The sequence below is a fragment of the Canis aureus genome, chromosome 21 (assembly GCF_053574225.1).
Source record: "Canis aureus isolate CA01 chromosome 21, VMU_Caureus_v.1.0, whole genome shotgun sequence".
NCBI classification, from domain to species: Eukaryota; Metazoa; Chordata; class Mammalia; order Carnivora; family Canidae; genus Canis; species Canis aureus.
The window spans coordinates 9,481,281-9,503,740 of record NC_135631.1 but is presented as its reverse complement, the minus strand read 5'-3'; the positions used below and the strand labels follow the sequence as shown (position 1 = coordinate 9,503,740).

Genomic DNA, 22,460 nt, shown 5'->3' with positions numbered 1-22,460 from the left:
GGCTTCCCGAGCACTCCAGGACCGCGGCCCCGAGAGACGCGGCCAGACCGGCCGTCAGGTGGGCAGCACGGCCGGGCCGTCGGGACCGCGAGCCGAGCGCTCAGCCGGAACCCGGCCCCCCACCCCCTCCCCCTCCCCCTCCCCCGACCCACGAGCGGGCGGCCCGCACTTCCGGCCTGACCGGAAGCACCCGGCGACGATGCCGCGTGCGACGATGCACTTCCGGCCTGAGGCGGCCGCTGTGCTCGCGACTTCCAGCAGGCGGCGCTGGGGCCCCGGGAACGCGGCGCTGGCCGTTAGTCCTGGAGCATTCTGGGAGTCGCAGTGCTGCCTCTTCCTCCTCCTTCCTTTCCCTCCTCAATTCCGGCTCTTTGCGCGAAGGAGAGCCGACGTTTCCGGGGAGGGGGGAGGCTAGGGAGAAAAGCGAGGACGCATGCGCAGGGGCTACGGGACCCGACAGGCCTCGGGAGTAGCGTCCCGGTGCCTTGTGGGAGGTGTAGTTCTTCAGGTGCGGACGCGGAGGCGCCGGGCCGGCGGAAGACTCGGTTTCCCAGGAGGCCGAGCGCGGCGAAAGATGGAGGCGGCCCGGCGGCTTTGAGCCGGTAGGCTTGTGGCGCGGGAGAGAGGTCGCCTTTTCGCAGCCTCCTTGCCCCACATCCCCGAGGTGTTTCGCGTCTTTGGTGGCTCCCCGAGCCTGGTGAGCCGCGGCCCGCGTGAGAGGAAGGGGCGGAGACAGCCGGCGCCGGCTTCCACGGGCGGCCGAGCGCGCCCCAGCCCTGCCCCGGCCGAGCCGCCGGCCTCCGCGGAGAAGCCCGGGAGCCGCCGCGGCCGCTCGCTGTCGCGGGGCGCTGTGCCCGACCCCGGGGCGCCCGCCGGCCCGGCCGCCCCCCCAGGTCGCGGCGGCGCCCCGCCCTCCGGAGCTCCTTCCCTCGCGGGGACGTGCCAGGAGAGGCTGCTGCCGGAGCCGCGGGCTTGCCCTGCCCGCAAGGATGCCCCGGGCGGCCGCTGACCCCCCACTTCCCCGCGGGCCTGACGGTCAGACGCGGAGGCCCCGGCTGCAGACCCGCGTGGAGTCCCGGGGCGTCTGGGCAGGCAGGGGCAGCCCTTGCCTTGCCCAGGCAGGTGGCGCAGCTGTGCCGAGCAGCTCGTGGACGGGCCGCCTGGTCGAGCGCCGTCGTGGAGCGCAGAGCCTGCTGCTGCCCCCGGGCTGGGCCCTGGCTGCTGCCTGCCTAACCCCCAGCGGGCCCCTGGACTTAGCTCAAGAGGGCTGAATGACGATCTTCCCGAAGGGTCTGCGTCCAGGCCGGCCTGGGCCTGGGCCCCGGAAACCCAGGACCGCCCCCTGGGGGTCGCGGTACCGCTTTGCCCTGGTGCTCCCTGACGATTTGTCCTTCCCACCTTCTGCCCGCTACAGTTGAGCAGCTAAGCGGAGCCGGGACTGAGGCCACCGGGCGCCTTTGCCGGGACTTCACCCACCAGAATTCTGGTGTCTGCACAGACGTTCATCAGACAACGGAGGTGAGACGTTGGGGGGGGGGCGGGTGTGGGAATCTCTGTCCTTTGTTTGGTAGGACATAGCTCTTCCTTCTGGCCCTGCCGCCTGCCCAGGGACTGTGGGTTTATAGGAGGGGCCCGTCCTAAATGGGTGCAATCCTCAGAAACGAACTCTTTGGGCTGTTCTGGTCTAGGTGTGGTGGCCCTGGGACACATGTCTGAGGTAGGGGTAGGAGAGCCCCTGGAAGCCGAGCGAGGAACAGAGGATGACGCTCTGCCTTCCGACACCGTCTCTCTCAGTGACTCGGACTCCGATTTCAGCTTGCCTGGCGGTACTGAGATGGAAGCTCTGCCCCCGGGGGTGCTGTCTGGGGAGGCCCAGGGGGACTCAGACCCCGATGAGACCCCTTTGCCTCCAAAAGGCCTCCCCACAGCCTCAGTACAGCCCTTCCACCTGAGAGGCACGAGCTCCACCTTCTCCTGGCGCAGCCGCAACATCTTTGACTGCCTGGAGGACGCAGCCAGGCAAGACCCGGGTGACCATGGGGATTTCATGCAGCCACCAGCATCCTCACACCAGCGTCCAGGAGAGGGCCCGGGCAGGGCCAGTCAGAGCCCTGCCCCCACGAAGTTGCCCCCCATCCCTGACTACATGGCCCACCCTGAGCGCTGGACCAAGTACAGCCTGGAAAACGTAGCCGAGGTCAGTGAGCAGAGCAATCAGGCTGCCGCCCTGGCCTTCCTGAGCTCCCAGAGCCTGGCTGGCCCCAGAGACTACATGCCGTCCTTCAACCAGGATCCCTCCAGCTGTGGGGAGGGAAGAGTCATCTTCACCAAACCGGCCCGAGCTGGCGAGGCCAGGCCTGAGAGGAAGAGGGCCCTGAGGAAGGCAGGAGAGTCAGGCAGGGGTGCCCCTGGGGACCTGGGAGCAGCAGGGGGCGAGGGCCCTGTGGAGCTGGCCCACCTGGCAGGGCCTGGGAGCCCAGAGGCTGAGGAAGAGAACAGCCCCCACGGGGGGCTACAGGAAGTGGACGTGCCACAGGGGGCTGCCCATGCTAGGTCAGCGGTGGGGCCCCCAGTGGTGGAGACTGTTGGCTTCCATGGTAGCAGGAAGCGGAGCAGGGACCATTTCCGGAACAAGAACAACACACCTGAGGCTCCAGGTGCAGAGATTTGAGAGAAGAGACTGCCTGGCTGGCGTTTCCTGACCATGCGGTGGAGGAGGGCAGCCGGGGTCACTGGCCACTTGGAGTGGAGTGGAGCTTGGGGCCCCCTGCCCTGGAAAGGGAGCCAGCGGTCTGCCAGTGTGAGGCGCCAGCAGCCTGGGCTAGGGCTCGGGATAGTGGTCTCTGAAGCAGACAGCTTGCCAGTGGACAGCAAAGACCCTGGCCCACCACATGCCTGTGGGGCCACAGTAAAGGTTTTGGGTGTTGCTTAGACTTTGTGTGTGTGTGTTTGTGTAGATCCTGCGCCTCGGGCCATTGTCTGCCATGCTGTACACCCAACACCCGGTTCTCTCATTTGAGCCTCTCCAACTTAATCTCCAGTGGGCATAGAGGCTTTTTAAATGCTTGCCTGGGTTCACCAGCAGGCCCTCTTTCCAGCTCTCCTGATCCAGAGCAAGAGGTGGAGAAGGCCCCAGGCCCTCGAGGGGGCAACCTCACAGTCCCAGGTGTCCAGCTTCTGCCCCCAACAGGGTGATGAGATGGGTCTCCAGGAGGCCGGAATGTGAGTGGGGTCAAGGACTTCCTCATCCGGGCCATGTGTGATGATGACCAGTGTCCTGGTCACATCTCCAGAACAGCTGAGCCGTGTGCAGGGGCACTGCTGGTGTGACTGGCCCAACCTTGGGTTGGGGTGCATGGACCCCTGAGGGTGTCCGGGAAGGCAGACCAGACACAGATGTCTCCCCTGGTCCTGGTGGCGGGACCTAGCAGAGTTAAGCCATCCTGTCCCAGGATGTAGCTCGGGCAAGCACAGGAGCCAGCCCCTACCCCCCTCCCCAACACACACACACACACACACAGGGCAGGTTTTCTCAGGACAGCATTTGCCACGTGAGCAGTTGAGGGTGTGCAGGGGTGGGAACCAGTGTGCGTAGGAAACCCCTGACCCCAGGTCCTAAAGAGCAGAAGTTGTAGCTGCTAGTGTTTAAAAAAAAAAAAAATGAGTCTTTTAACAGGCAACATGGGTCTGATAGGAGACAGGTACAGGCCCCAAAATTTGCCCACCAGATAAGTGCTTTGGCCTGAGCTGGGCAGTTTTGGGTAGGGGCCCACAGGTTCCACCAGTCTGGAGGAGGGCCTACCATACACCACCGTGCTTCCAGGTGGAGAGGGTACCCGGCAGGGCAAGGGGTGGTTTCTTTTGACAAGGCTGAGAGCTACATCCCACTGAGGGCTGCACTAGAGGTAGGGGAAGGTTGGTGTGTCCATAGGGCCTTGGAATGGCCAGCTAAGGGCCAAGACCCTGCCTTCCCATCCTGATCTGGGGCTCGGGGAGAGGTGGGCCCTGTGTGCCAGGAGTCCAAGTAGCTCAGGTGTCTGAGAGCGGCCGGCCAGCCTCTGGGTGCTTCCTGCTGTCTGCACCCCCTCTGTGGTCAGCAGAGGCCTGCTGGTGTCCACCTTTGAAGTTCTGGGAGTCTGGTGAGGAAGAAGGACCCCTAGCTGCTGGGTGTCCAGGGGGGTAGGCCCAGGAAAGGGAGTCTGAATGGCCACGGCGTCACGCCTGGCTGAGGTGGTGGGCTTTGGCAGAGGGCACCTGCCCCACCCTAAAGACCACCTCCCACCAAGGGCCATCAGAGGCCTGGGCCAGTCCCCTTGCAGAACAGAAAGGCAGATGACACAGCAGAGCTTAACAGGCTTCTGCCTGCCCCCAGGCAAGCCTGTGCCCCTCCCGCAGCCCTGTCTTCTCCGGACACACACTTACTCCAGGAGGTGCTGCTCGGGGCCATGGAGGACAGGAGCACCGTACAGTAGTTGATCTAGAGGAGGGAGAACATCCAGGGAATCCCCGGGGCCCCTGCTAGCCTATGACCCTCCCCTTTGGGGTCTGTACTCGAGGGAATGGGCGTGAGAGCAAGGCTGCAGGTGTGGACAGTGAGGGATCACTTAACGGGGGCAGGTACAGCTCCTGCACCCCCCAGGGCCTCTCCCTACACTGCCTCCTGAGCCCAAGCCTGGCTGTGGACCTGTTAGTTTGGATGTTGGGGTACAGGGCTATGGGTGAGGGCCCCAGGTCAGAGGAGCATGAGGTTGGCCTGCCTACCTGTGACTCCAAACGCTTGATGCGCTTTTCTTGCTCTCTCAGGCCCCCGAGGTACTGGGCTACAGAGTCCACCCTGTAGCAGAAGCTGGTTGGCATGGGGTGCTCTCCATTTGGGCAATCTCTCCATCCTCCCTTTCCCTGGTCACCCAGGCCCTTTGAGTGGGTTTGGGATCACCGAGGCCTCTGCGTGGAGTGGTCTGCCCTTGCCCGTCATCCCCAGATCAGGGTACAGAGCCTTTCTGCCCTCCCTGGGAGTGTGATGGGCTAAGGGGTTGCCAGTGAGGGCAGGGGATGAAGGCAGGCAGGAGCCGCAGGCCTGATGGGACAGTGGGCACAGACCGTTTTAGGGGGACCCAGGGGCAGGGGCAGGGGGGAATTTGTTCAGGAGGCCGCAGAGCAAGGAGGGGCCCCCCTGCCCCTCTCAGCTTCGGCCACCCCCACTCGGACCTGTGGCTGGACCTGTGACTGGCAGGGAGGGCCACGCCAGCTTTAAGCCGCCCGCCGCCCAGCAGTGATGATGGCAGGGGTCTCGGAGGGGCTCTCACAACCTCAGGCGCCCCACTCGGGGTCTGGCCCTCCCTCAGCAGGCACCTCACCCGCCCTCCTTGCCAGCCCCTCTTGGCGGCCTGTGGGGTGGGGGACGCAGTCCCCGGTCTCCAGGCCAGGGGGTGGGGGCTCCGGGGCGCCCGTAAAGCCCCTGTGTACCTGTGGGCTGTTTTTCGTAGCACCTCCTCCTTGCTGTCCTTCCTCTGCTTCTCCAGCTTGCTCAGGTAGTTCTCTTTCTGGACCGCCTCCCAGGTGACCATCTTCTGGTCCAGGGGCTCCGGCAAGTCTCTCTCTGGGAAGCCGGGGTAGCCACAGGCTTGGCTGGAGCCAGGTGGGCCCCAGGGCCAGGGGAGCCCAGGCTGTGCCCAGCGGGTATCCGGCCCCAGGAGCCCTGGCACCAGCGAGGCCCACCCCCGGCCCTACCGGTTACTGTGCACAGGCCCTGGGGATGAGGTGGAGGGAGGGCAGGGGGCGCAGCCCATGTCAGCTGCTCTGGGCCTTGGGGGCTGAGGAGGGGACCCGGGCCTCTGCCCACCTGGCACCTCGCCCATCCCCCTGCACGCGGCCTGCCCTGTGGCCTCACCCAGGTGCACCCGCTTCTGCTCAGCCCCCTTCTGGAAGACCCTCTTGATCACCAGGCTCAGGTGGCTGAGGAGGATGAAGGGTGGCGCCAGGGCGGGGCGCTCGTGGTACTCCACGATGAGGTGGTAGCGCTGGAACTTCCAGAACATGTCGGCATTGCCCTGCACGACCTGGAATGTGTAGCTGTGGGGCAGGCGTGTGGGCGGCGGTGAACACACAAGCACCCCGTGTGCTCCCATCCCGGTCCCTCTGCGGCCGCAGACTGCTCCTGGGGCCGTGGGGTCCTCGTGGACAGAGCTCCCCACCTCTTCTCCTGTGATTGCCTCTGGCCGCTCATCTCGCTTGCGGGGTGTGTATAGAAGGGGGTTCACTCTGCCCTCCGCTCTCCTGGACAGCCCAGGCTTCCCAGTGCAAACCTGCCCTGGCAGCCGGCCCCCACTGCAACCCTTCCCCACACCTGTCCTTCACTGCATCACCCTCCTCCAGCTCTGCCAGTTTGGGGTGACACCCTACCTCCAGGCCTCTCCCCACATAAGCCCCAGACCCTTGGGGGCAGAGAGGCACTTTCAGCCCCGGGTCTGGAGGGCTGGGGCCCAGGGGCCACCGGGACCACCCACAAGTAGAGGGAGAACAGGGCTTGGGCCACCTGAACATGGCAATCAGCAGGTTCATGAGCAGCACGTTGGTGACCAGCAGGAAGGTGACCAGCAGGAGGATGACCAGCCAGTTGGCGTAGAGGTTAGGGCAGGACGGGGAGCCCTCGTGCAGTCGGGGGTGCAGGGAGCAGTTCACACGGGATTCTGAAACAAGTGGCATTGGGGGGACACCTTGTATGACACTGTTAGATCTTGAGAGCTTGGTCCTAGGGTTGAGGCCATCCAGGCTCTGAGGGCACGGGCTGCGTGGCCCACCTGTCCTGGCTGGCTGGGGATTAGTTGGCTTAGCACTGAAAGTTCCTGTCTTAGGACACCCCAGTCCTAGCACACCAGGCCCATGGTCAGCCTGTGGGCACTGGTCCCATGTTCCCCTCCTCCTGACCGCAGTCTCACCTAGGGCCACAGGTTCTGGAGGCAGAGCAGCTCTACCCCCACTGTACCCACGGTCCTGGAAAATTCTTGGAACCTCCACTGGCCTCAGCCCACATGAGGGCCGCCTTGGAGATACCTGCACCCTCTGGTAGGCCACACACACAGTAGGTAAGGCACGCACTGGGCTGTGTCCCCAGGAGCAGCAAGGGTATTGTCAGCAACGGCCTCACAGCACAGGGGCCTGGCCTCGGGGGCACAGGGCCTGATGCGGAGCCTCTGGCAGGTGGGTGGGTGATGTGGGCCTGCGGTCCTGCAGGGTCCTCCAGGAGGGCAGAGGCTCTGGGGTGTGGGGCTGGCCTCGTGACGGGGAGGGGTGGACCAGGGCAGCCCCTGGTCCAGACCATCCCAAAGCAGAGGCTGGCCCCTGCCTGCTTTGCAGTCTCACACCTCAGTTTCTCTCCTGGGGCCCAAAGTCTGGGGGCCCTGTGACCAACAAAGATCAGCCTGGAGCTGCCCCTGGGCTGTAGGGCCTGGGGGCTGGCCGCAGAGACCCATCTCGGCTAGCTCCTGGCTGGGGCCTCACATGGCCCCAAAAGGCCCCTCCCAAAGGCCCCATGTCTGGGTGTTCTAAAAGGAGACTAAACTGGACCCCATCTGGCTGTACCCTGAAGTTCAGGTCCCACTCCCAGCTGCCTCAGAGGCACTGCCCCTCCCCGGGGCCGTGTGCTGACCATCGATCTCGTCCAGTGGGATTTGCCCGAAGATCTGCAGGTAGGGCCGGTAGAGCACGCGGCGGAAGACCCACTCCAGGCGGCCGTCGTGGGGGTGCAGCAGGGCCTGTGTGGTCACGCCGTAGGCCACAAGCCACACGCTCAGGAAGAAGAGGAAGAAAAAGACGTCCTTCATCTCCCGGGGGCGGGGGGCGGGGAGGGGAAGAGAGGAGAGTGTCAGTGGTCATCGGGCTGGGGGGCGCCATCTCGCCAGCCGCCGGGGGCCAGGGCAGGCCAGGTGCGGCAGGGGCTCACCATGCGCTCCACGATGATGATCTTGGGGCCCAGCTGCTTGTGGATGGCAAAGATGTGGATGAGTCGGAGCGTGAACACCATGAAGTCAACAGCGAGCACTGTGCGACCCGCCTCAAACACCGAGGGCACCATCCTGGGGGAGGGTGGGGGGTTGGATGGGCTGCTAGTGCCCACAGACGAGAAGGAGCTTCCTCCTGTGTGAGGACACACAGCATGGGGGCCAGACAAGCTGGGATTTCTGAGGCCTTCTGCGGCTTCATGTGCAGGTGGCCCGGCCCACTAGCCCAACTGAGGTGTCCCCCGTCAGGCCTCTGGGCCCCACAGACCTGCAGGTGACACCGACAATGAACAGGAAGATGGCCACCATGTCACACTTGTTCCAGTTATCCTCCACATAGAGTGTGAACTTCTTCACCAGATGTGTATCCTCATTTGTGAAGAATCCCTGGCAGAGGGGCAGGCAGTCCGTTGACGGCTCATGGGAGACAGCCCTGCCCTGCCCAGCCCAACCCAACCCAGGCTGGGGTCAGTGGGGATCATGGCTCAGGCTGGAGCTGGGATCAGGCTCAGCCTGGAGCAGGGATCAGGGCTCAGCCTTCAGCTGAGATCATGGCTCAGCCTGGAGCTGAGATCAGGCTCAGCCTGGAGCAGGGATCAGGGCTCAGCCTGGAGCTGGGATTAGGGCTCAGCCTTCAGCTGAGATCAGGGCTCCTTGAGCTGGGCCCTCCACTGACCTGCCGGATCTCTTCCAACACCAGTGTAAAGACCCAGAAGTAGAGGGTGACCTCGGGCCCAGACGGCCCCTGAGGAGGCGGCCTGAAGTCCACCAGCAGGACGTAGGTGAACAGGAAGAGGAACGCAAAGTACATGACCACGTTCCCCAGGAACACGGTCACGGGCGCGCCCCAGAACATCCGCCAGCGCGTGAGCAGGAAGGCAGCACGAGGCCCTTGGTCACTCTTGGCCCCTGGTGCCTCCGCCAAGTCCTCCGGCCTGCAGCACAAGGACAGCACAGCCGACAGTGAAGCAGGGCAGGGGTCCCCCCGGAGCAGGTGCGGCCCCTGTCCTGCCTGCCCCACGGCCTCACCGGCTGCCCGGGCCGCAGAGCAGGCTCTTCTCTGAGTCCAGGCTGTCCAGCTCTTGCAGGTCCCGGGGGCCCGTCCGCGGCGGAGTCTCCTCACTGCAAGCACAGGGGACCCTCGGCACCCGCGGGAAGGGCGCTGGAGGTGCCTGCGGAGCCCCAAGCACCAGCCACCCAAGGAAGCGCTGGGCGCCCTGAGCGGGGCCCGCACAGATGCTGGATGCGGGAGCCATGGACACATGCCACCGCCGGCACCGCGAAGCCCAGGGCCCCCCCGCGGCTGGCAAGCCGGCAGCCTCCTGCGCCCAACAGACCTGAAGGTGATGAGGTTGGTGTAGATGAGGGCCGGGCAGAGGAAGGCACACAGCAGCCGCAGGATGGGCGTCCCCGAAGCCATGTCCCCCCACCAGATCCTGGTCAGGAAAGCCTGAAGCAGAGGCACAGCCGCTGGCCTCCCAGGCATCCCAGCGGGGAAGACCCCTTTACGGGGAGAGGCTGGGTTTGGGGGCGCAGGAGGGCCGTGCTGAGGCCGGAGGCAGACGGGGCTGGCCAGGGGCAAGGAGAAGGAAGCCAGGCGGGCGCCTCCCAGGAGTAGAGCCCCCCGCACCGCGCCCCCTGCCCCGCATGACCGGGCGCCTCCTATCTGCCCTCCCCGAAGCCAGAGGCTCACCTGCACCCCGTCGTGGGCAAAGAAGGCCTTGGTGTCGGCCTCGGTGGCCAAGTGCAGACAGGTGGTCCTGCTCCAGCAGCGGTTCCTGCGCACCAGCAGGGCGAACGCGCGGTCCTCGCTGTTGCTGTAGCACTCGGAGAAGAGGCCTGGCCCGGGCACCGGCCGCTGGCACCCACACTGCCGCGGCCCCAGGCTGCACCCGCCTCCCCGCCTGACCTGCTGGGGCCCTTCCTTCCCCTGCCAGTCACCCCAAATGCCCGACCGGCTGCAGGACCCGGGGTGTGCCCAAGGCCACGTCGGAGTTACCCGTCTGTCCGATGCTGGAATTTTAGGGTCCGCCTCCCCACTAGGAGGAGCCACAGACCCACAGGGGCGTCTGGTGGGCTGAGGGCCAGGCCAGTGGCTCACCCAGGGCCAGCTGCTCATACTTGGCCTCGCTCACGGTGCGGGTCACCTCGGCCCCCGTCTCCAGGTGCGACATCTCTCTGAGGATCTTGCAGGCGGCCAGAGCGGCGGCCACCCCCTCCTGGCCCTAGGAGGCAGGGTCTGAGGAGGCCACCTGCCTTCCCCCCGCACCGCCCGGTCCCCCAGGAGTCCGGGGCCAACGCACCATGGCCCAGAAGTAAGTGGCCATCTCGTGGCGGTTCTGCAGCACAGCCCAGAGGAACAGGTCCCGCCAGGGGTTCTCACTCCTTCGGCTCAGATCCAGCGGCCACTTCCGGCCCTCGGGCCGCCTGGCTGGTCCCCGCTCCTGGAGGACAGGCCCGTCAGTCTCCTGGTGGCCCAGCTGCGGCCCTCCCCGCCAGTGGACACTCACCTCCTGGTAGAGCCCGCGACAGGCGTCGTGCAGGAAGTCCTTGAGCAGACGCGAGACCTCGTGCAGGGAGAAGGCGGGCAGGCCCACGGGCGGCTCTCGGGCCTGCGGGGTGCCCAGGCCGGCCAGCGTCAGGCGGCCTTCCTCGTGCTTGCGCTGCAGCAGGTCGAAGAGCAGGCTCTTGGGGGGCGCGGCGCGATAGAGCTGCTGCAGCCGCCCGTACGTCAGGAAGTCCCCCACGTCAGCGCCGTTGTCCACGAAGAGCCGCACAAACTCCGGCTTGTCGCTCACCAGCGCGTCCATCATCACCTCTTCCAGGTCACAGGACTGGGGCCGCCACGGGACATGCCCAGGTGGGGGAGACGGGCAGAGTGAGCGGGAGCCAGTGCTCAGGGAGCCCCCCAGCTCCCGCGCCCCAGCCTGTCCCTCTGAGCGGCCACGAGGCCCCAGGCACTGGGCAGGCCCATCCCCCCGGGAGGCCTGAGTGAGGAGCCCCCAGCAGGTGCCTTGGGCTCCCTGTCACCCGCACAGCGAGCGGGGAAGGGCCCACCAGTGGCCCTCAGTGCGGTCCTCGCCCTGAGTCAGCGAGAAGCGAGGCCTGGAGGCATGAGCTGCCCGGCGGGTGGGCACCTTCCACTCCACGTCCCCGTTGAAGATCTCGCTCTTGGCGATGTCCACGCGGTCCCAGGCCACAGCCAGCTTGAGCTCGTCCAGGTAGTCTTGTGCCTCCTGGCTGTGGCTCTTGCAGGCTGCACAGAGCGGGCGGGAGGTGAGGAGGTTACGGTGAACCTGGGGCCATCAGGACTGGTGGGCACCGGGCCCGATGGGACAGGCGGCGGTCCCCCTGGCTAGGGGACGGCAGCCGGCTTCACACCCCCTGGACAATAGTGAGGGGCTCATGACATCGCAAGACTCCCAGGAGCCGGTGCTGGGGACCCTGGCAGGAGCGCCAGCCCCCGAGACCCCGATGGGACAGGTGAGCGGAGCAGGAGTGAGTGGACAGTCTGTCTGGATGAGCTTCCCCTCCCGCCAGGGTGGCCCGGCCCCAAACTGCCCCTCCGGGCCTGGGTCTGTCTGGCTCCCCCGAAGTCAGTCCCTTGGCACAAGAGCAAAAGGTATCGAGTGACAGCTGGACAGAAGGACAGCCCACGTGGTCGAGAGAGGAACACAGAGACAAATGCGGGTCCTGGCGTGGAGCATCCCTCAGCCTTAAAAAGGAACGAGGCACCCACAGGTGCTGCAGTGTGCGCGATCCTCAGAAACACCGGGCTGGGAGGAAGGAGCCGATGGACGCATGTTGTTGCCCAGTGATGGAAGGACCGACCCCATGCGGACACATCCGTCTGTCCAGAGGCAAGTCGGTGGATGCCAGGGTGCCTGACGGGTGCTGCCTTTGTCCGGGGCCATGAACACCATCCGGATTAGACAGTGGGGTGGCTGACAACTCGCAAATGGATTAAAAGCCACCGGATTGAACACTCGAAATAGTTTCTTAAATTACGGTAAAACCTGCCAACACAGGACCCTTTACGGATTTGCATGTCATCTCTATATGTCGTTCTAGTTATGCGTGTGGCTGGAAAAGCAAGTGCTGAGCTTTGCACACAGGCACACACATACACAGGCACATGCATATAGACACAGGCATTCACAAAGGCACACGCACACGAGCACGCACACACATATAAGCATGGGCACTTACATGGGTACATGCACACACACGTGCACACATATAGGCACAGGCATTCACAGATGCACATGCATACACATATAGACAGGCATTCACACATGCACACGCACATGCACACACACATACACGCACAGGCACTCACGCATATACATAGAGGCAATCACACAGGCTCATGCACATGCACACACATATAGACACAGGCATTCACACAGGCGCACGCACACGAGCACACGCATAGGCACAGGCACTTACATAGGTGAATGTACGTCCACACGTGCACGCACATAGATAGGCATAGGCACTCACACAGGTGCATGTACAGACACGCATGCATATAGGCCTGGCACTCATGCACACACACGTGTGCGTGCAAACTTAGCAGAGGGACACCAAGCCAGGGGTCCCGGCTGCTGACATTGCACCTGGGCGGTGGCCCTGCCTCACCTGCCAGACCCTGGAGGGTTAGATCCATGACAGGGCAGGGTGTGGGAAGCAGCCCCAGGCCAGGCACAGAGCCCAGGGCCATGGGGAGCGGCGGCCGGCCACCCCACCTCCACCCAGGCCCTCACCTTTCACCAGCGCCTTCAGGATGACTGTGTCCAGCTCCTCGGAGCCCTCCTGCTCAAAGTCATGCACGGTGAGCAGGTGCGGGTGGGCGGTGATGTTCTGCAGCTGGGACACCAGGACAAAGGCCCTGAGGTGGCCCTGGGGGCAGGGGACAGGCCACGAGCCCCACATGGAGGGAGGCACGAGCTGGGCACATGGCGTGTGAGGCGGGTCCTGGCAAGTGTGCCAGCTCACTGTCCAGCGCACCCGGGCAGCGCCACCCTAGCCCTTTCCCCCGGGGGGCTTGCTCCAAGGGCCTGAGGCAGAGCCAGCTGGGAGGCTTTGTGGGGAGAGGGAGGAGCTGGCACCTTCTGCATGGGGCAGGGGCACAGAGGCACCTGCAGGGGTGTCCCCCAGGGCCAGCCCCACCCAGGAGGAGGGGACAGGGCCGGGAGGAGGGCCTTCGGCCCCTGAGCAGGCCCTGGGAGGCTCCTACCAGCTCCGTCCAGTGCACGATGTCCTCCCAGCAGAAATGTTCGCCTGGAAACTTCTCTTTAAACTGCTTCTCGGCCACCTGGGGCACTAGGAGGTGTGGCTGGTTCATCAGGGCAGCCAGCACGTCCGCGATGCCCCCCGAGCCCGCCAGGATCAGCCACGGGGCAGCGTGATCCACGGCCCTGGAAATCCTCTGAGGCGGCACAGTGGGGAGAGTGGACCCCACATCAGCTTGGGCGCCCTCCTGAGCCCACATGCCCACGTGCCAGAGGTGCCCCGTCCCAGGCCGGGCAGGGCCCTGCAGGCAGCTATAGTTAGATTGGGGGCTGCTGCCAGGCCCCCCCTCCCTTGCCCTACCTCCAGGGTGCTGGGGTCACCATTGACCAGCAGACAGAGGACAGGGATCTCGATGCTGCTGGTGCCTGCGGACAGAGCACCAGTGAGGTCTGCCCCGGTGCCCGGCAAGTGGGGACCCTGGCCTCCTCCCTGTGGGCCCCCCGGGCCTCAGACTATCCACCCACCACATTTTCTGGGCAGATGCTGGTCCAGGGGCTTTTGCTAATGACGTGTGCGCTCCAGGCTGCATATCGCATACACATGCCCCTTCCCCCTGGGGACAAGGGCACCGTTCCACCCCCGCTGTCCAGGACGGCCACTCACGGCTACTTAAACTCCTCGGCCACACCAGCCACATTTAGCTCCCCCCCATCTATCCCCTCACGTCAGGAAGCTCTACTGGCCGCACTGCAGACCATCTGAGGCCCACAGAGGCAAACCAAGGAGGTAAAGGAGGGGCCTTGGCCGGTTTCATCCCCCAACCATAAATCAGAAATGAGACTTCCGAATGAGAAACTGGCTGGTGCTGGGGAGGCCAGGACCACCAGGCCCCTGGCTGGTCCCCTCTGGCTCCCGTCCTGATTGAATCTGAAGGACACGTCGGGGTGTGGGGGCCCTCCAGGCTCCAGCAGCCCAGAGCCCCGCGCCACCTACGTGGCTTAAACATGGCTTTGGTTGTGTTTTCATTTTAAAAGAACACTCAGTAAATATTTTATATTGCTCATAAATATCATAAGCAATTATATGTTTTGTGTATAAATTTTTGTTTCACACCAGGTATTTCTTAATAAATCTGGATTTCAAACCCACCCCTGGCAGCAGTGGCGCCTATTCCTCAGGTAACACTGCCCTCTGGTGGCAGCGTACCTCGTGGCCGGTATTGGGAAATGGGCCTCTCAAAACTTGCAAATCCATGTTCTCTCCAAAGCCCTGAGCCCACAGAAAGAGCCTCTGGGCAGGGGGGTCCCTGTGCAAACACACCTGCGATACTCTCCCATGTGGCTGTGCCCCCACCAACCCGCTGGCAGCTGCCCAGCCCTGACGGCCTTAGCATCCCGGCCTCCGCACCCGGCAGTGCTGTGCCTTCAGCCTCAAGGGCCCTCCTCTGCCCACCTGGAGGTCCTGTCCCCCCCCACACACCCCTGCCCCCTCCCTGGGGCAAGCCTCACCCCCGTAGCCGGTTCTCTGCTCCGAGATGTGCTTCTCCAGCCTCAGCCGCAGCTCGGTCAGGCCGTCCCCCTCCTCGGGGGGCCCAGGCTCCACCAGGATGAAGTGGGCCTGGTTGTTGTCCAGGGAGCAGAGGGGGCCCTGGCTGCCGCCTTCGTCCGCCGGGTAGTGGACAGGGCTGTGCTCCTGGACAACCCCCAACCCCAAACACAGCGTGAGGCCTGGGCCAGGCTTCCTCCCTCCGCCTGTTCCCACCCCAGCCCAGGAAGAGGGAGGGGGAGAGGGAGGGGCGCAGCTGTGCCTGGGGCCCAGGGGCTGGGGGGCAGGGGGGGTGGGTCCTTGGGACAGAGCGGGTAGAAGCTCCCCTTGCTCACCACCCCGCCTCAGACAGACCCTGGGGTGGGAGTGGAGGCCACTGGGGGAGGGGTCAGGCCTCGGGGGATGCCCGGCACCTGTCCTGGGCAGGGCCTTGCTCTGTGCCCAGACCCACTGACCTCCCCCCTACCCCCCCCCCCCCCCCCCCCCCGCACTGGACCCTGGGCACTGCTGCCACCAGCTGGCCACCTGCGGGTCTGCCCCTCCTCCCTCCTCCTCTGCTTTCCCCTTCCTCCCCCTCCCCTCTCTCTTCCTCTTTCTCTCCTCCTAGGCTTTCCTTCCCTCCTCCCTCCTGCTTCCTTTCCTTCTTTCTCCCCCGCCCTCTGTCCCCTCTGTCCCTCCCCCTTCCTCTCCCCCTCCCCTCCCTCCTTCCCCTCCCCCTGCTCCCTCCACTCCCCCTTCCCTTGCCCTGCTCCCCTGCCACAGCTTCACCTCAGTATCCCAACCCTTCAGGGTGCCCGCCTCCCTTCCCAGGCCCATGAGCCCCCAAGGCAGGGGCTGCTCTGTCCCCCACAGCCCTGGTATATGACGGCCCCCAGGATCTATTTGCCAAATATCCAGCAGGCAGCAGTGGGGGGCTGCAGTCAGCCTTCTAGGCTGCTCCCCAGGAGTATGTGGCTTCCCAGGGGAACCTCCCTCCCACCCTGGGGTGGGTGACACTTGGGGACTGTGAGTCTCCCTGTTTCCTGAGTCCACCTCGCCCCAGATGCTCACCCGGGCATCGTCTAGAAGCTGGCGGTGCAGGACGCGGCCCAGCGAGGCAAGGCCAATGGCCACCACTCGGGCTCTGGTGGACGTGCTGGCCAGCGAGTGGTCGCGCACCGCCTGTCCAATGTAGCGGGCAAGGCCCACGCGGAGCCCGCTGGTCAGGATCCAGGCCCCTGCGGCAGGGAGCTCTGTGTGCCCGAGGTCCCAGAGGTCCCGCTGCCCCCAGCTGGCAGGCCCGGGGCCCCAGGCCTATGGAGCCGCGGCACCTCTCGGGCCTGTGGGTGTCAGCTGGGAGTGGGCCCCGGGGGCCACCCTGGACAGTGGGCCACTGCTCTGTCCCGTGGTCTGAGCTGGACCAGAGCCTGGGAGGGTTTCTCCCAATCATGAGGCCCTCAGCCTGGGGGGTATGTCAGCTTTTCCTTTGCTGTCCAACGATCACCGCTGCAGTGAGGGGGCTGGGAAACCCCACGTCCCGCCCTGGCCTTCCTGCTGGCTCGGCCGCCCCAACACAAGCCCGGTGCTCGGGTTCTGACCCCAGGACCGTCCAGCCAGACGCTGCCCGGAGGGAGGCGGAGAGGACAACGGGGCCACTGCAGGCACGGGTGCAGACAGAGCCGCCGCCCCCAGGGTGTCTGGCCGAGGCCAGTGGGGTGAGCCCGCACCTCCTGGGGGACCTCAGCACCCCCCCACCTCCCTAGGAGCTGCTCCCACTGCAGGGAGCTTCAGGGTCAGCGGGCGGGTGCTCCACTCCCCAGGGGGCATGGCAGGGTCCTGGGGCCCCGGTGGGGCCTCACCTGTGCTCTGAGCCGCCTTCACGAGCCCCTTGCGCAGCACGTCCCGCAGCCAGGACTTCATGGCAAACGACCGCTCCTCACCCACCAGGGACACCACCAGGTTGGGAGTTGGCAGGTGCCACTCAGCCAGGAGGAGGTTAAAGAGCACAGAGGGGGCCACGTTGCTGGGCACCTTCACAAACTGCAGGGTAGGACAGTCTGTGGCCTCAGGGTACAGGGTGGGGGGACACTGGGCATGGGGGGCAGTGGCCTCAGGGTGCAAGGTGGGGTGTGCCAGGCATAGGGCACCGGGGGGCACTGGGCGCGGGGCGGGGAGCTGCCAGCATTAGGAGAGAAGCTGAACCCTTTCTAGGGGCAGGTGGCAGCAGGAAGCCAGGGCTCAGATGGGTCCTGCCATGACCTGCCCTGTGACCTGGGCGGCCCTGACTCGTGTCTGAGCCTTGCTTCCCTTTCCATGGGGGGTTAGGGGTGGACAGAGGAGGGGCCCTGGATGTGCCCTGTGGGGGCAGAGGACACTCTCAGCTCCGAACTTCTGCCGGCCTAGGGGCTCTGAACATGACCCCCAGAGTGAGCAGACACCGGGTGGGGGTGCGCAGAGTTAGGGGAGGCAGGAAGCGAGCACAGGAGTTGCAGCGAGCCCTCAGTGGTGGCCAAGGGGCACGGGGCGCGGGGAGGGCAGCCGCTTACCTTGCCATGCTTCTTCCCAGACCCTCCAAACTCGATCTCGCCCCGGCACAGGCCGGGCCCCGACCCAACCGCAGTAGCCGCGGGGCTGCCAGGACAGGTGCCCCCAGCATCCTGCATGAGGACCTTTCTGCAGGGACAGAACCCACGTGCTGAGGCCAGGGCTGCCTTCCCGAGGGAGCTCCCCCTGCTGCCACACTGGCGGGGATTGGGGGGGACTGACGCGGGGTCTGCCCAGTGCCCACCCCAGCAGCTAGCCCTGCCTGAGCCACGTCCACGCGGCCCCCTTCAGCAGCTGGCTGCAGGTGCAGGAGTCTCCTTCACCTCCCCTCCCCAGGTGGGTGCATCCCGGCCGCTCTACTTGGCTCCCTCCGGGTCCTGCTACTCACCCCGCCCTGGGCACCTCAAGCCGGCCACTCCCGTCACCACTCCTGCAGGGGCTTTGGTGGGGGATGTCCTAGAGAGCCAGAAAGTCTCATGGGCTTCCAGACATGCAGCCCCCCTGCCCCACACGCCCACTGGCCCAGGATGGGGATGGGCATCCCGGGTGTGCCTGGGCAGAGAGGGGACTGGCAGGTGAGGCAGTCGGGCAGGTGCACACAGCTCAGGTGCAGGGGACCGTGGGGGCCTGGGGAAGATTGCATGGGCATGGGGGAGACAGACCAGCCCCCCCTGCCAGGAGGCGTGGGGTAGGGGGAGGCATCCCACACAGGCTCTTCCCATCAAGTTTACTGCCCCTCCCTGGCCAGCTGCCAGGTTCGGTGCCCAGCACTGCGCCCCTGATTATCCCCGGCGGGTTGGGCACGTCAGCCCCACCCTACCCCACCCGCCAGGGACCGAGGGCTGGGGGCCCACAGCCAGCCTAGGTGATGAGGAGCTGGGTCCCAGTGGCCCACCTGGCTGCTAGCAGCCCCAGGTCTCCCCCAGCTGCCCTGCTCCAGCCAGTTCTCTTTGCATGCTCAGGGCAGGGGTGAGCCTGCAGGGCAGGGGTCTCCCCAGAGCCCAAGGGCCCTAGGTTCCGGGGCCCTCAAGAAGCCTTGCCCCTTCGACACCCACCCGGGTAAGCCCTGTGTCCCGGCCGCCCTCGGCTCCAGGGCCACCTGTCCAGGCAGGCTGTGGGCAGATCCCCTCCCACTGAGCTGCGTCCACAGCTTCTCCACGGCGCCCCCCCGGCCCCCTGCCCCCCGCCTCCCTGCCCCCCACCCCAACCCCGATGGGAAGAGCCTTTGGTAAAATCCCCTTCCCCCATCAAGCCACCCTCTGTTTCTCAGGGAGGCGCCACCCATGTTCACAAGAGGGGACAGACGGAGATGGGCAGGACCCCACAGGACGACAGGGACCTGCATCCCTGTGGCCATTCCCGCTGTGTCTCCTAGAAGGACACGTCCAAGTCCTGACCCCGGCACCCATGAGCGGGGCCTCCTGTGGACACAAGCTCTCTGCAGACGGATTTGAGATGAGCTCGTTGGGTGGCCCCTAACGCAGTGCCCGGTGCCCTCATCAGGAAAGGGGAGAAGCCCACGTGACCCCGCAGCAGAGGCGGGAACCCCAGAAGCTGGAAGAAGCAAGGCAGGCCCTCCGCACGCTCCTCCGAGAGGGCGTGGCCCCGTGACAGCCCAACTGGGAGATGGGCCGTGGGGACACGGGTTAGGCCCCCGGGACACCCTGCAGCCATCAACGCAGAGGCAAGGAGCCGAGGCCAGAGCCTTGCTGGTGACCCCCAGACCCCAGGCCAGAGCCAGCACCCCCCATCCCACCCTGCGTCTAGGCCTGGCTGTGCCTCCTGAGGCTCTGGTGATACTCGGTAGTGACAGCCCTGGGGGGGCGGGGGGTGATGCAAATCCTCCTGGCTTCCCGCCCCCAGAGCAGGAACCTGGGCCCTTTCCAGGAGGTTAGCAACCTCTAATAGGAGGCTGGGGTCTGGGCCCTGGGTGAGTGGGGGCTGTGACCAGGCAGGGTGGTGGGTGACGTCCTTTGCTCCCTGCTCCAGAGCCAGAAGTCCGAAAGCCACATGCCACGGGGCTGCGCTCCCTCTAGAGGCTTCGGGGAGGGTCCTGTCTGCCCCTCTGGCTCCCGGGGCTCCAGGGGACTCCAGCCTCTGCCTCCGTCCTTCTGTGGTCTTTCACGTGTCTCTCTGCCCACATGTCCCTCATCTCACAGGGACACTGGTCGCTGGATAAGGGCCTACTCTACCCACCATGACCTCACATTAACTAGTGACACCTGCAAAGACCCTATTTCCAGATGAGTCACAGTCTGAGGTCCTGGGGGAAGTTCTACCCCAAAGTACAGGTGGCAAGGTGGGGCGTGCGTATGCCCTGCTGGGGGGTGGTGGGGACAGGACAGGGACTGCAGGGCTGCTGTCTGGGAATGACCCTCACTCCCACCAGGGACCTGTCATGCCAGCTGTAGGGTCATCACTCGCCACCTCTGGACACATGCCCTGTGAGCAGGAGGGACATGGCTGGATGTGCCTCCCTGCCCAGGGAGTGGGAGGCTTTGGGGGTTTGGGGCCTGGACAACAGTGACACGCTCAAGCTCCATGAGCCGCAGGCTGGCCAGGCCGGGGACGGGGACCTGGCGGGGACGGCAGTGGGCGGCCCCTGGAATTCCTCACTGACGGGACAGGTGGTCCTGAGCAGGAGTGTGGAGCACCAGCCTCGTCATCCCTGGGACCACAGCCGCTACTGCTCGCCCCACACTCCAGCCTGGGACCGAGGGGGTGTCCGGGCGTTGTGCCGGGCACTGGGGGTGGCATGGCGCCAGAGGCCAGGCAAATGGGGCCACTAAGTGGGAAGGGTATGCAAACAAGCAGGATTTGCATGAGCAGGTGTCTTGGTCTTCAATGCCCTCCTTGTTCCTGGAGGGGAAGCTGGGGGGCGTCCTATATGAGCCCTGGTTGGAATCCTAGCCCACAAATCCTGACTGGGAAAACTGAGGCAAAAATCTCCAGCCCTGGCAGCAAAGGTACCGGGGGCTCTCATGGGAGGACAAATGGCCACCCCATCTCAGAGGCCATCAGGGAAATGGCAGCCAGGCCCCAGGGGCCCCATCCTGCTCCCCTCACCCCAGCTGGGTGACCCTGGGCAAGCCCCTCAGGTTCTCTGGGCTCCTCGCTTCCTCCTTGAGATGCAGGAAGGGAGCAGCCATGAGAAGGCACCGACCAGTCCCACAGCGAGCTCTGCAGGCCAGCGGTCAGTGCCGGGTCCCTCTGTCCGCCCGTGAGGATGTGGGACCCCTGGGATGGGGGTAAGGGGTGCGGATCGGGGAGAGGGCATTACGGGCAAGCCTCCCCCCACCAGGACAGGCACCGGCTCCAAGCCCCCACCTCCTGTGCTGGCTGTTTGGGCAGATGCCGCCCCGAAGTCCAGGACCCAGGGCCTGGGGGAGCCACCCCTCTGCTGGGACCCACCCTGAGCACCAGCTCTGGGCCTGGGGCGGAGGGACGGCCCCTTCCCCAAGCCCCTGCCTCCCCCACAGAGAGGCAGGATTCCCTCGGGGCTGCAGACCGGAGCCCAGCCCCTCCCGCAGCACCTACCCGACCCACCTGGGAGGGGCGCCCTGCTCCTGCTCCCACCGGAGGCTGGCAGCCCAGGGCACCTACCTGCCCGCTTCCTCCCCGGCGCCCCGACATGCAGCTGCTGGCCAGCGAGCAGAGTGGAGGCTGCCCACCCCCGGGGCGCCCGCAGCCACCTCCCTGCTCCTCCCCCTCCCCGCCCACCACCCCTGCACCCAGGCAGCCAATGCCATGACCGACGAAGCCACCACCTGATCTGGTCACGGGGGACCCACAGGCCTGCTGTGGCCAAAGCTACCAGGCGCCAAGGTCCAGGCTTTCCCAGCCCTGGTGACCCAACGGCCCCCAAGGCGCGCTCGTTGCCGAGTTCCAGGAGGTGACCCCGCGAGGGGTGGCTGTGAGACCACCCTGCTGGCGTCACGCCCTCCACACGTGGCCAGGGGCTGAGTCCGGTCCGTGTCCCACCCAACATAACTGCGTTTCTCTCCAGCCCACAAATCCCAACTGGGGAAACTGAGGCAGAATCTCCAGCCCTGGCAGCAAAGGTACCAGAGTGTATGGCCAATACAGGCATGTCCAGAGTGCGTGGTCCTGGGAAGGCAGCACGTCATGACTGTCTCCACCTGGGGCAGGATGGGGTGTCGGGGTTCGTGACTGGCGGTGCTGTCCACGACCCGAGGCCTGGGCTCATGCCCTGAGCATCCTTCAGGCTCCTTAACCACTCTGGGGCATCAGTTTCTCTGAAAATGGGCACCTGAACCGTCCAGCTTCTGGAACTTGTGGGTCACACCTGAAAGCAGAGCCTGGGTGACACTTCAGTAGCCCCTCCCCCCGGACTACCTCCCGGGGACCCCTCATTCCCTACACCCTCGGAGGGGTGGGGACAGCATCCAGGCCCTGCCCTCTGGGACCCCAGGGTCTCTGGTCTGGCCCATCGGCCACCAGGGGGCGCCCCAGGACTGTGCCTGGAGTCGGGGTGCGTGGAGGCGGTCAGGGTGGCGGAAGCCAGCTCTGCCCCTGGACACGAGGGCTCAGGTCAGGGCTTGGGCACAGCTGCAGCCTCACCAGGCGCCCACCCAGGGAGGAGAGGGGCTCGCTGAGGCCCCTCAGGAGATAAGGGCCCCGTACGTGAACCACAGGCCCTGGGGCCTGAGCCTGTGCACCAGCTTCCGCGCAGGCCGTGTGCAGGGGGCTGGCCTGCAGCCCCGGTCAGGCGGGGGCGGAGGGCCTGACAGCCTGGGCCCTGGGCCCGCTGGGGGTCCTGCTGTATCGGGGGCGTGTGCAGAGTGAGGGGGTCTCCCCAGACTCTCCAGCCTGTGGGGTGGGGCAGCCTTGGCCTCCCTGCCCGTGCTCCCCTCCCGCCCTCTACCTCTGCCTCCTGGACACCCGTCCCCAGTCACCCCCAGCTACTCTCCCACCTACAACCCATCCATGGCTCCCTCTTGTCACAACAGACCCCAAACCAGCTGTGGCCCTGCCCTCCCCGCCCCGCCCGTTGCCCACCTCCCTCTCTCCGGGAATCTGGACTCCCTCGCCCTGCCCCACCAGCCCGGGGTCCTGCCCAGGTCTCTTCTGGGCTTCCTGGAGTTATTCTCCAGGGAACCTGGCCCTCTGGAGCGACTTTCCATGTATTTGTTTGCT

The 22,460-nt window shown here is 65.5% G+C and overlaps 2 protein-coding genes across 4 annotated transcripts; one reads left to right on the top strand and one right to left on the bottom strand.

Moving 5' to 3' along the window:
* The first annotated feature begins 402 nt into the window (after nt 1-402).
* Nucleotides 403-2,931, top strand: TSSC4 (tumor suppressing subtransferable candidate 4). Of its 3 annotated transcripts, XM_077862853.1 has the most exons (4): nt 403-602; nt 1,415-1,518; nt 1,689-1,826; nt 1,917-2,931. In XM_077862853.1, the coding sequence occupies exons 3-4, from the start codon at nt 1,709-1,711 to the stop codon at nt 2,669-2,671; spliced, it is 873 nt and encodes a 290-aa protein (XP_077718979.1). In that variant the 5' UTR covers nt 403-602; nt 1,415-1,518; nt 1,689-1,708; the 3' UTR covers nt 2,672-2,931. The 3 variants fall into 3 exon arrangements, with proteins under 3 accessions (XP_077718979.1, XP_077718977.1, XP_077718978.1); XM_077862851.1 differs by having other exon boundaries at nt 404-602; nt 1,689-2,931; XM_077862852.1 differs by having other exon boundaries at nt 404-697; nt 1,689-2,931.
* A 596-nt stretch (nt 2,932-3,527) lies between these two features.
* TRPM5 (transient receptor potential cation channel subfamily M member 5) lies at nt 3,528-17,074 on the bottom strand. The gene is made up of 23 exons (XM_077864277.1): nt 17,063-17,074; nt 16,619-16,847; nt 15,831-15,997; nt 14,744-14,927; nt 13,596-13,660; nt 13,240-13,431; nt 12,767-12,869; nt 11,138-11,256; nt 10,304-10,834; nt 10,102-10,225; nt 9,694-9,839; nt 9,338-9,450; nt 9,030-9,122; nt 8,677-8,935; nt 8,269-8,387; nt 7,943-8,075; nt 7,649-7,823; nt 6,536-6,689; nt 5,891-6,072; nt 5,467-5,599; nt 4,762-4,834; nt 4,423-4,477; nt 3,528-4,136 (listed from the first exon to the last, which is right to left on the bottom strand). Exons 1-23 carry the CDS (start codon nt 17,072-17,074, stop codon nt 4,030-4,032), a joined length of 3,468 nt encoding a protein of 1,155 aa, XP_077720403.1. The 3' UTR covers nt 3,528-4,029.
* Between the last annotated feature and the right edge of the window lie 5,386 nt (nt 17,075-22,460).